Source organism: Thamnophis sirtalis, unplaced genomic scaffold (genome assembly GCF_051295495.1).
Source record: "Thamnophis sirtalis isolate CommonGarterSnake01/CBP01778 unplaced genomic scaffold, rThaSir2_p1.2 scaffold_9, whole genome shotgun sequence".
NCBI classification, from domain to species: domain Eukaryota; kingdom Metazoa; phylum Chordata; class Lepidosauria; order Squamata; family Natricidae; genus Thamnophis; species Thamnophis sirtalis.
The window spans coordinates 54,257,136-54,269,881 of NW_028261389.1; the positions used below are offsets into that span (position 1 = coordinate 54,257,136).

The 12,746-nt window shown below is 40.1% G+C and overlaps 1 protein-coding gene across 1 annotated transcript; it reads left to right on the forward strand.

Moving 5' to 3' along the window:
• The first annotated feature begins 892 nt into the window (after positions 1-892).
• Positions 893-9,761, forward strand: LSMEM1 (leucine rich single-pass membrane protein 1). The gene is given in 5 exon segments (XM_087723620.1): positions 893-3,049; positions 4,049-4,171; positions 6,549-6,689; positions 8,360-8,505; positions 8,508-9,761. Coding segments are annotated over 4 exon segments (447 nt in total). The 5' UTR covers positions 893-3,049; positions 4,049-4,053; the 3' UTR covers positions 8,550-9,761.
• Positions 9,762-12,746: the final 2,985 nt, after the last annotated feature.

Here is a 12,746-nt window from a genome sequence, read left to right on the forward strand (position 1 = left end):
AAACTTTTATTGTTAAAAAAGAAAACATTAGTCACGGCAAAACTTTCTGGCCTACTGAATATCCCACAAGGGTGTGGAAATGGACCCAGAGAAAGTGCAGGCTGTTCTAGAGTAGGTACCATCTCGAACTAGCTTACTGAAAACCAAAGTGGGAGGAAAATCTAAGCTCAGCCAACCATTGAAATGGACTATGGAATGCCAAGCGGCATTCAAAAAACGTAAATGGTTTTTGTGGCCCAGCCAGTGCTAAAACAACCAGACGCAAACAAGCCATTTGTAATCCAAGCAGATCCCAGTGATGTGGCTGTGGAGGCAGTACTGTTGCAAGAAAAGGAAAGAATTCCCTCATTGATGCATTGTCAAGAATGCCTCAATACAATAGGTCCAAGGTGGAGGTGGTCAAACCGATGCTCTCTTCACACCAGCTAGCCACTTAAGTAACCATGAGAGCACAAGTGATGGGGCAATCACCCTTGGATGGAGTCCTGGCAGATGCATTTAAGGTTGCTCTGAATGATGACGCTTGGTTTAATGTGCATAAAAATATATGTTCCATTCAGGAAGGACTAGTATGGGTAGGAACCAAGCTGTATGTGCCTGCCAGTCAAACACTGGCAGGCAGGACACTTTGGATTTGTAAAGACATTACACCTAATAAAGAGGTAATTCTGGTGGCCTTCCCACAAGAAGTACGTTGAAAGCTATGTCTCCAGCTGTTCTTATCTGTGCCTTAGCTAAATGCAGGCAAGGAAAGACACCAGGATTCTCCCAAAAGATAGCTGAGCCTTCAGCACCCTGGTCAGAGATCTCTATGGACTTTGTTGTAGAGCTCCCTGAAATCTCTGGGAACACAGTCATTTGTGTCGTGACAGACCTGAGCAGGTCTATTTCATTCCTTGCCAAAAAAAAATCCTACAGCTAAAGCACTGGTAAAACTGTTTCTGCACCACATTTACTGATTACATGGTGCCCCACAGCATATAATTTCAGGTAGGGGGGTTCAATTTACTTCAAAATTTTGGAAGGCCTTTTTGGACCACCTTGGTACCAAACAAGGACTGAGTTCATTGCACCATCCTCAAACTAACGGGAGCTCGGACAGAATGAACTCAGTCCTAGAACAGTACCTGCTATCGACTATCAGCAAGATAATTGGACTGACCTGTTGCCATTTGCTGAGGTGGCTTACAACAACACAGTAAACACTAGCACTGGTTTCATTCTGTTCCAAGTAGTTACTGGCCAACAATTTAAGCTTATGCCTGAACTGCCCGTAAAGGATCCACTAGTCCAGGGGTGTCAAACTCACGTTGTCACGGTGACATCACATGACATATCTGGACTTTTTTCTCCTTTGCTTAACGGGGCATGGGCATGCCCAGTGCATGTTGCATCTGGCCCCTAGGCCAGGAGTTTGACAGCCCTGCACTAGCCCCTTCGTTGAAGGAATTGATCTCACAGTTATAAAACACTTGGCCAGTTGTTCACAGGGCCCTGGACAACACTAGGGCCACTTAAAAAATCCAAACAGACAAAAAAAGAACTCAGCCCAAGGACTTTAAGGTCGGGGGTCGTGTTTATTTGTCCACGTGGTTCTTCCAATCCTTACAAACCTCTAAAAGACTAGGCCCTAAATTCGTAGGCCCCTTTCCCATCACACATGTTACCAATCCAGTCACCATGTAACTAGAATTGCCTAAATCGCTGGAGGGTCCAATCTGTCTTTCATTGCAGTTTGTTAAAACCCGAGTCAACCTCGCCTTTATAGCCAACCCCTCCTCTTGCTCCTGAACCCTTTATGATGGAAGGTGAACAGCATTCTGAGATTAAACAGATTCTTGACTCGCAGGTTCATAAAGGGAAGGTTCAATACCTGGTGCCATGGAAGGATTTCCTGAGTCCTCGGAGTGAGTGGGTGGTTGAATCCCATGTCAGAGCCTCTACACTTCCATGCTCAATATCCTAACAAACCAAAATGATTGCATTTTCCATGTATATCTTGTCCTTTTCTCTTCAGAGATAGATCTTCTAATTCTAGAGGGGTAGCATGTCAGGTCCCTGTCAGATCACTGCCATACTGGAAGGGAGCAGGAAGGCATTAGAAATAGTTTACGTGCTTTCACTTAGCTGTAACTACCTGGGAGCATGAGGGTGAAGAGGTTAACACCATTTCCATTTACCCCTCCCGACCAGTTCACGCCGGATATTCAAGGCCGCCATGCTCCAAGGATGGCATCTTCACCATGCCACCTTGGTGAAGTCAAAACATCTTTCTGGTAAATGATCGGCTAATGATGGACACTGGATATTGAGGTGGGGGCTGAAGGGGAAAATTAGCTTTACCCTTTGCGCCTGTTTCTCAGATTCTACCTGACTTTTCTGCAATCACTATCTCTCAGTAAAAGTTGCTTTTGAAATGTGACTGGTTTCAAGAGTTTAACTTTCTTGGGAAAGGAGTTGAGGCAGACCCTTACAGGCACAGACAAAAATGCAGAACTATTTTAAGGGGAACAATTCTTTTGGGATGCTCTTTATGGCATAGATTATTAAAGGTGCCCCTGACTATTTAGTATGCTCAGGAAGAGTTGGCATGTTTCAAGTGTGTCTGATGAAATAAGTCTATTGGGACTTATGAAACCTTTTTCTATGTTGCATACCTTCCCCCTGAAAAGATTTTCCCCTAGAGAACCAGTTAGTTCCCACCCTGATAATGTTCTGCTGGTTTTCAGAAACCTGATTATAATGAAGAAGAGGATAATATAAAGTGAAGATCATCAGCCCATTTGTAAATGTGGTAAAATTAACAGTGTTTTACATGTTGGCTTTTAATTTACTGTGTCCAATGAAGTATTTGAAACCTGACAACTTTGCAGAAACGAATACTAAATATAGATGGCAACAACATTCTGCTTCAGGGCTGAGCTTGTGGCTCTCATTAATACATTGGAGTGGATTTGGAGAAGACAAAGGAACAACGCTGCTGATATATGCATTTTCCCAGCATTTTATTGTGAAAGAAAATATAAGATTAATTGAGGATAGTTTAAATGTGAGTAATATTTAGTTCTCTAAGCCTTTAAATGTGTCAAGACTTTATTCTTTCATGAACCGAAGAAGTATTTATTGATGTATTTATTGGTAGCCTTTGCATATTACAGTTATTCATATAACAAGCTTTAGGTATTTCAGATGATATTTAAAGTCAATTGCCATATATTTGTATTAGATAAATATATTTGAATTAGATTTAAGTAGCATCCTGTTTCCTAATTTTGCTTGAGTCTAGTGAAAAATAGAGCATCCCCCTTTAAAATATCAAATAACCTCAATATTGGTGATATAGATTCAGAGGATTGCAGAACATGTTTTCAAATGCAATCTGACCTAGATGTTGAGCTTATCCTGAAGGGCTTCCAAAGAGACAATCCCAAAATAGCAACAACCATGTGGCTATTGGATGTTATTCCTTTCCAACACGTAATATTTTCCCAAAGGAACAATAACCCATCTGTTCTGAATTCAATCAATGTTGCATATATAATTTTCTAATCAACATGGCCCATTCTTTATAATTGGAACCTCTCATTACAGCCCTCAATGGAGCAGAATGAAGTTTTCTGGGTTTTATGATGTCATGATGTTTGAAAGAATCCTGTTTCCACAGTTTTCCCTAAAGAATTGAACATTTTATTGACCTTAAAAGTGGTCTGTGTTTAAGTTCTAAGATTGACAGCAAATAAGCAATCAATGAATCAAGAAGTAGCAGTAAACAAAATTCATATATAGTATTTGTGTAGCATAGGCTGAGTATGCAGTGTAACTCAATGCAAATTTGCAACTAAGCAGTGTAGACAAGGGGAAAAGATAGATTTACGGAATTCAGATCATTTGGAGAGTTTATATATGATAATTCAAATGTGCATATTTAGCCTATGCTGCATAACTAGGACATGTTTCTTTACCTGAGCATGCTTGACTACCACTCCTAAAAAAATCAAACAATCCTTTTTTTTTTTCATTTTAAATAAAGTCTGTTGTCATCTCATAGGCATCATGCAGAGTTCTTCTGCAAGTGTGTTTAAAAATTCACATGAAGAAGGGAAACTTTATGCTGTTGATTCATTGAACAATTTAAATGAACATGTTTCTGCAGCTCAAACTCAGCCCCCAAGTATGTATACTACACAATATTTTGTTAACAGTTTTCAAGATTTATGTATGCTGTTTACTTGATGGCATTTAACAAGATAAATATGCTTTCTGAATGGTTTAGAAAAATGAATAGAATAAATAATTAAACAGGAACAAGAAACTCCTGGTCCTCTGGATGATGCTAAATTAGAATTTCCATTAGCACCATTGATCATGCAAGTCAGAGCTGCTGGAAATTGTGGGTTAATAATTTCTGGAGAACCGTTTCCCATCCTTTGAAGAGTAAAATACATTTGGGTTTGTTGAGTTAAAACAAACTAGCTTTTGTCAGGCTGCACCCGAACTGGTGGAAGGCCTGCCCGTTCGGAGCAACCGTGCGGCTCACCTGCACTGGCTGTCTCCCTGGCGATGGGCAGGCAGTTGCAGGTGCTCCACCAGCTCGGGTGCAGCCAGACCGGAGCACTTTCAGGTACTTTGACCTCCGGGAGGGAGGGGGCTGGGGGGGCATAAAGGGAGCAGCAACTCCACTGTGAACAGAAGGAGAAGGAAAAAGTTCGGATTCTCTCTGCTGCAGCACTTAGCGTTGAATGCTGTGGCAGAGAGAAACGGAACTTTTTCCTCTCCCTCCATTCACAGAGGAGCTGCTGGTCCCTTTATGGCCTCCCCTGGCCCCCTCCCTCCCAGGGGTCGAAGTGCTCTTGTCCGGCTGCAACCAAGCTGGTAGAGTGCTCGTCCACTGGGAGCAACCGTGTGACTCATCTGCACTGGCTGTCTCCCTGGCAATGAGCCGGTGATTGTGGGCACTCCGCCAGCTTGGGTGCAGCTGCACCAGAGCACTTTTCCTTCTCCCGCTGCCAAAAGAAAGAAGGGAAGGGACTGGGAGTCTGCTTGGAAGGAAGCTGTGGCAGCCTGTCTGTCCCTTTCAGGTACTTTGACCCCAGGGAGGGAGGGGGCCAGGGAGGGCATAAAGGGAGCAGCAGCTCTTCTGTGAATGGAGAGAGGGGGAAAAGTTTGGCTTTTCCACCCAGGGATGGGCAGCCTTGGAGGGCCTGTTCATCATTCCCCTTTTTCTCTCAGCCCTGCAAAACCAGAAATCTCCCCTCTCCAAGCAGCAACTGAGACTGTGCAGGACAAGAGAATCTGAAAGCCAGGAAAGACGGAGTGATCCCAATTCTGCAGCAAGAGGAGTTTCTACAAAAGGGAGGAGGAGGGGGCACCCGCACCTTCCAAAGGCCTTTTGCTTTTAGGCAGGGATGTTGGCCGGGGCTCGCTTCATTTACTGCTCACCACCGACACCCCTTCGACCCGCCAACTGCAGCCCCATTGGCTGGGTGGGCAAAGGAAGTGAGTGAGCGGGGCAAGCATAGTGTGGATGGGCAGGCGGAGTGAGTGGCGACCAGGCGGGGGGAGTGAGCGGAGACAGGCCAGGGGACCGTACCAATATGTGGGCGTGGCCACACTGCCATCAGCAAAGGTATGAAATGGTACAGCCAATTTCCGCTACCGGTCCACCCATACTGGTCTGTACTGGTCAAAACCCACCTCTGTCCTAGGTCTTTGACACCCAGCTCATATTTGATGTTCTGATTTTTATTGCCAATGTGTAGGACAGAGCATTTGTTAGCAGAGATTTGGAGTTGCCCATTGTTTGACCATTCAGATACATAATCTAGGTCGTTTTGTAGAGTAGCAGAATTTTCTGTGGTGTTAGTTTTACATTGTTGGCAAAGAGGACACAGCTGCTAATAATATAATCACAAAGGTCATTTATGTAAAGTAGGAAGAGTGTGGGACCTAGAATGCTGCCTTGGTGGGTTCCGGCAGGTATGCCCTAGTGAATGTTTAGTGCAGTGGTAGTCAACCTGGTCCCTACCGCCCACTAGTGCGCGTTCCAGCTTTCATGGTTGGCGGTAGGGGTTTGCTTTAACTCTGCTTTATAAATTTTATAATGTAAAGTTACTTCCCTACTTTATAAATCACCATTACTGTGAAACCTGTGGGCGGTTAGAAAACTACTACTAACAGAGATACAAAAGTGGGCGGTAGGTATAAAAAGGCTGACTACCCCTGGTTTAGTGAATAGGCTGTAGCACAGAATATTTTACATGTGATAGTGTGAATATGTCCCATGTTTTCTATCACATTTTCTATCTCTATGTACTTTATATAATTAATTGTGAAATAAACAAGTTCTTCTGGTGTAGAATTTAAATATTTATAAAATGTTACAAGATGTTATTTAGTTTATTTGGCTGACATTTTTGTAAGAGGAATCATTGGATTGAGTTCAACAAATATCATTTATTTATTCCATGGAATTAGAACAATTTATAATATTTATTCTTAATGTCCATTATAAGACTTTATCTTAGGATAAAATTTTTTTTGTTTCATAGTGGTTTGCGAAGATGACATATATAGTAATGGGTGTCCAATACTGCAAAGGAGCATAAGATGTCAAAGCTGGTACTTTGTCACATTAATCATCATTTTAATTGTCAGCCTGGCACTTGTTTCCTTTGTAATAATATTAATAGGTAAGTAAATGCACCTTAATTTTTAGGATAACGATGATAATGGATGACTAATCTAGAAGTGAATGCCATGTTTTATGCTTATAGCATGTTCTCTTCATAAACAAAATATGAACAAATGAATGCATATTGCATACTGATTGTATGAAATTCCTTTAACAGTAGGGTGTATATTCAGGAAATTTAGACCGACAGAAATTTAAAAAATATTTTACTAAGCATTGATTTGTTTTACAGCTGGAGTGACAGAATTTTGGTGATATACAAAAACTTTATTAACCTTCCTTTTATAATATTGTTTGATTTATTTATTTATTAAATTTTGTTTATGTTTTTTTAATCCTGATTTTCTACCACAAGTCATTTAAAATGTTTAACAAAAAATATTCAAGCATTTGGAATAATTTAAAAAGGTTATGAACCTACGTCAGGAATTTTTAGGCTTTTAACCCTTGCTTAACTCTGCTCAAGTGATCATAAAACGCCTGAAGTCAGACTAGATGAGGCACGCCATTCTCCTGCCTCCTCCTGTAGAGGGCACTTTTTAGAGGCTTTTTTAAACAGTTAAGCAGAGTCATCCATGGTGACTCTAGCAGCAACTAGCTCAGCCTGACCTCAGCTCTTGCCTTTTTCCTTTTACATTTTTTTTTTATTTTCATGATGACAGTGGTGAGGCTCTGCCTCCCCTGACTGCATGTCACTGCTGGACTACATCTGCATATGTCTTGTGTTAATAACTAGATAAGATGAGAAAAATCTATGCCATTGCAGTTACCAGATCTTCGGATATTCTTTACTGTAGACGGATGGAAAGGAGTGGATGTTGGACCATTTGCAATATACCGTATTTTTCAGACTATAAAATGCAATAGATTATAAGACGCACCTAAATTTACAGGAAGAAAACAAGAAAAAAAATAGTTTTTGGCCTCTGTGTGTCATGTTTTTGCCCTCCACAGCCCCCAGAAGCATTCTGCAGTACTCCGCATGGCCCATTTTCACCAAAAACGGACCATTTTTTTTTTTGCAAAAAACATGGTTGCTTTTAAGCTCCCAAGCCCTCCGCATGTTGCTTTTTGGCCCTCCTGGCCCATAGAAGCACTCTGCAGTGCTCCACATGGCCTATTTTTGCCAAAATGTGCCCATTTCTGGCCTGCAGTGTGCTTCTGGGGGCCTGGGAGGATGATAATGTGATGCATGGAGGGCTTGGGAGCCCAAAAACAGGCCTGTTTTTGCTGAAAATGGGCCATGCAGAGCACTGCAGAGTGCTTCTGGGGGCCTGGGAGAGCAAAAACATGACACGCAGAGGGCAAAAATTATTTTTTTCTTGGGAGCCCCAAAATGCATTCAACCTTACAAGACACACCTAAATTTTCACCCACTTTTGTGGTGGGGAAAGTGCATCTTATACTCTTATACGGTATTTAAGACTTTAGTTAGGATTTTGGTAAAGTAGCAGGATTTGTTTGTTCACAATGCAAAGCTAGTACAGAGCAACTTGTCATAAAACATCATATATTGCATTTTGATCAAACTTACATTGGTGTTTAAAATAGGCTATTTAATAGCTCAGTAACAATAATCATGGAGTTTGATACGGTAAGATTAGTTTAAACATAATCATTTCTTTCTTCTCTTTTTGTCTCTCTCTTTGTTTCTTCTTTTTGTAACAGTACACACTGGAGAGAAGATGGATGAATTTTCAAAAAAAATAATTCTACAAAGGAGGAGCATTGACAATCTCAAGAAATTAAATGACATGATATTACAATACCTCGACCAGACAGAAACAATAGAGATTATAGGAAATTTCAGCACAATGTTCAAAAAAGATTATTGAGGCCTGACTTTTCAGATTATTAGCTAACAACAGGAGGTCCTCTGCTATGAAATCCACTCTCAAGTTGTCATCAAATGTTGGATGTATTCTATTTAAAAAAATATTTCTATTAATCATTCTACAACATTCAGGCAAAGCTTGACAAAATCAAGCTGTTTTTTAAATTATTGATTTTCTGTAGCATTGCAATTTCTAAATCCATGCTTCTTCCCACGTGTCTCAGCTACTCTGCCTTTTATTTCACGTTATGCCTATTTGAAGTATTGAATGGCAATGAATTCATTCTTGAAACAGCAATCTCACTTCTAAATCTAAAAAAAAATCCAATTTGCAAATTGATGGAACATAATTATGGTTTCTTTGGTTTTCCACTGGTGCAATTTCCTTTTCAACCTACTATTATTTGCACATTGCAGGTTAAAACGTTTTGTTTTGTTTTGTTTTTTGCAAACTGCTGTAGGCAGTATATTTGAATAGTGTGTTAAAAAAACAAGAAACACATTTCTTTAAGATTTATAATTTATGAACTAGCTAAACCAGGGTTTTGAAACTTTTTTTTGTGGAAGTTTTAAAAAAAGCAAACAGAAACAGAAGCATTAACAGTAGAAATTGACAACAAAGTGAAAATGGTGCTAATTGTCATCTGCCCAAACCAAAAGGGCTGGCAAGGAATTACTATATGGAAAGACTCCCTAATTCTGTCTACCCAGAATTTCCCATTTTTCTGTTTGGGAGAAGGGCAAATAGATTGGGGCACCATGACTTTATAGAAAGCAGGGCAAGCATAACAAAATGGCTGAAGCGTTTTCTCAGATAAAGCCTGATTTTTGCCCTTTCAAAAAAAATTGCTATGTGATACTGTGCCCTTTAAAAAAAAATCTAAAGAACCTCATATTTAGTTTCTTTGCATAAAGAATATTAAACATATTGCTGTTACGTAAAGCTTTTTTTTAAAGTAGCATATTGGAAACAAAGATATGCTTTTAGCATCATACTACTGACCATCAGATAAGGTAAAGTTGTCTAACAGTCTGGGTCCCAGTTAGAAGTTCAGTTTTTTGCACTTTCTTTGCCAGTTTAAATGACAAATTATATTTCTTTCTCTCATTCCTTGCCATGTACTTCTTCTCTCTGATTTCTTCTTTTTTTAAAGTTTTATTTATTTTATTTATATTACATTCAATCCAATTTTCATTAAACAGTGTGTGGTCTGGGTGTAATCACACTTAAACAGTCATAGTATTCATCTTCATTTTTGTATTCATCTCCAAGGTCAACTCTCTGTGTTGACATTCCATGCAGAGCGGCAGCAGAGCTGGATCTCAGATTACAGTAGCTGGGTTGGGATGAATGAAGCTATTGGATAACGTGATTTATGACAAAGACTGAAGGGAGGACAGAAACACGGGCAAAGTTCAAAAGCAGATAAAAAAAGCAAAAAAGATGGCTGCGAATAAGAAATGCCTAATGAAGAATGCCTAATGAAGTGTTAATAAATCACTGCTTTTTGTATTACAATATTGGATCGCTTATTATGAAGCAGGCATCGTTAGGGTACTTTACATCCACAATAGTAATAGTGTAATTACATAGTGATACAATAATAATACTTAACAACTCTCCTCTTTAATACTTCGTCTTTTAATATCTCTTCCCTTCTAACTTCTGTCTCTCTTATCTAGAAATTAGACCATAAAAGATTACATATATCCCATGTCAGAAAACAAAACAAAACAAAAAGAAATATATAAAAAGAAAAGAACAACTCCAGGTAACAACAACAAAAAGAAAGTCATCCCTTCATCATCTCATTGCCTGTTTCAGCTTTATAGTTCCTATGCCTTGAAGAAAAGAGAGGAAAGGGAAAGGAAAGTCCAAAAAACAATAAGGAGAAAGAGAAGAAGAAAGTCATTTAACCATTGTCTATTGCCCATCTCGATGTTTTAATTGCTATGCTTATTTTTGGCCTGCCTCCCATATTCCTTCCATACATCTCTAATTCTATGTATATCTACTTCTTGGATGTTTGACCTAAATATTCCTCCCATTTCCACCCTCTTCCACTGCCTAATTTCTAAGCTTTCTATCCCAGCCCCTGTCTTCCTTTCAATCATATCATTCAACCTTCTTAATATATTTCTCCCCTGATTTAATTCATCCTCCACTATTATTTTTATTATCATCTCCTCTTTATATTTCCCCCCTTTCATTTCTTTTATTGGCTCCTCCCTTTCTTTTGATGACTCCTCATTTTCCTGAGCAACTTGATCTTCACTCATAAACCCTTGTATGGGAATTTTCTATTTTCCCCATGGCCTCCTTAAAACTTTTCTCCATCATGTCCATTGCATTTTGGAAAAGTAAATCCATCTCCTTTACAATTCCACTCATTTCGTTTGGATCTCCAGGAAAAAGTATTAGAAGCTGAGATGTAGAATTCTTCTTTTTTCTTTTAAGCAACCTCTATTATTCCCCAATTGCAGTTGCTCAATTGTACAGCTGCTGAAGTCTATGTCCAATCAAATTACTCTTTCTCAGTAATTTTCTCAGTAAACAAATCTCAGATGCAGGCAGCTTATCTAGGTTTTATGATAGTCTTGCAACACTGTTTCCAATATGCTGTCCAGGGTTAAATTCTAATCCACACTTCCTTTTAATATTAATAGTTAATATTAAAAATGAGATGAAGAGGGAGTGGAAGACCTGGGAGAATTTTGAATGCTGGTGGGGTGCTTTGTCCAAAGTTATTGGTATATCAATATAGTTCAAAATGTCAACTTCAAACCTATCTAAATTATGGGGGGGGGGGGGGGGAACTACATCAGCATCAGCATCCAGTCCGTCATCAACAATGTCAAGCCCTTCAAGCCAAAGGTCAATAGAAAGTTGAATTCAGCAGGAAAAAATCAATACAATTCAGAAAGTTATGCAAGGAATGTTCCAATCATTTCAAAAGACCATAACTAAGAACTATACTGAAATGAAGACTGAAATGAGTGAGATAAGGACTGAGATGGGAGAGATCAAGGGAAAAATGCAAAGCATGGATGAAAAACTGGGGACTTTTCAGCAAATTCTAGCCAAAAATGAAGAAAAGATTAAAACAATTGAAGAGAAGTTAGAACAAACAGAGAAAAAAGCAGAAGAAATGAATTAGAGATTAACACAGGCCAACAAAGAGTAGAGTAGAGTAGAATTCTTGATTGGCCAAGTGTGATTGGACCCATAAGGAATTTGTCTTTGGTGCATATGTTCTCAGTGTACATAAAAAGACAAGATACATTCATCAAGAATCATAAGGTACAACACTTAATGATAGTCATAAGGTACAAATAAGCAATCAGGAAACAATATCAATATAAATCATAAGGATACAAGCAACAAAATTATAATCCTGCAATCATAAGTGGGAGGATATGGGTGATAGGAACGATGAGAAGACTAATTTTCATCTGCCCTTTTATCTGCACTTTCATCTGCCATGGCCATCGTTGCCTGATGCCACCTTGGACCTGCTGCCACAGATAGTGCCACTACTGGACGAGTGGGGGTACTTACAGTACGTAAGAAGGCCCTCTCCTTTCCTCAACCATCCTGGACTTTTTGGACCTTCCCAGAACTTGCACCTTTTTTAATAATTGCGCAACTTTCTCTCTCCTTCTTTTTCTTTTCTCCTCTTCTTTCTTTCTTTTGTATGGGATATGCATGGGATACGCATGTGATTGAGTGAATGGTCCCACTTTTATTGATCTATTTTGCTGTATTTTATGTGTTTTAACTATCACATGGGGACTGTCTGAGTGAACAAATGAGTGTGCTTGATTCGGAGGGCCTGCCGGGGAACGCGGGAGCCATAGGGATGGTTGAGGGAACCACGGACACGGGAGTGGGCCGGAGCATCACGGTCGTAACAGGGAGGGGCAGATATGGCGGGGACTTTAGGGCTGGCCATTACCGGGGAAGGAGGGCTCGCTACGTCACAGAGATCCCTCCTTCCGGCCCTATGAGTCCCACTCCAAGGCCAGATGGCGCGAGTAATCAGGACCCTGGTCTCAGGCTGTTGTCGCTAAATGCCAGGTCTGTAATTCACAAGGCTCCCCTCGTCCGGGACTTAATTTTAGACGAGAGGGCAGACCTGGCATGTATTACTGAAACCTGGCTGGGCCCGGAGGGAGGAGTCCCCCTTGTAGAGATGTGCCCAGAAGGATTTCAGGTGCTCC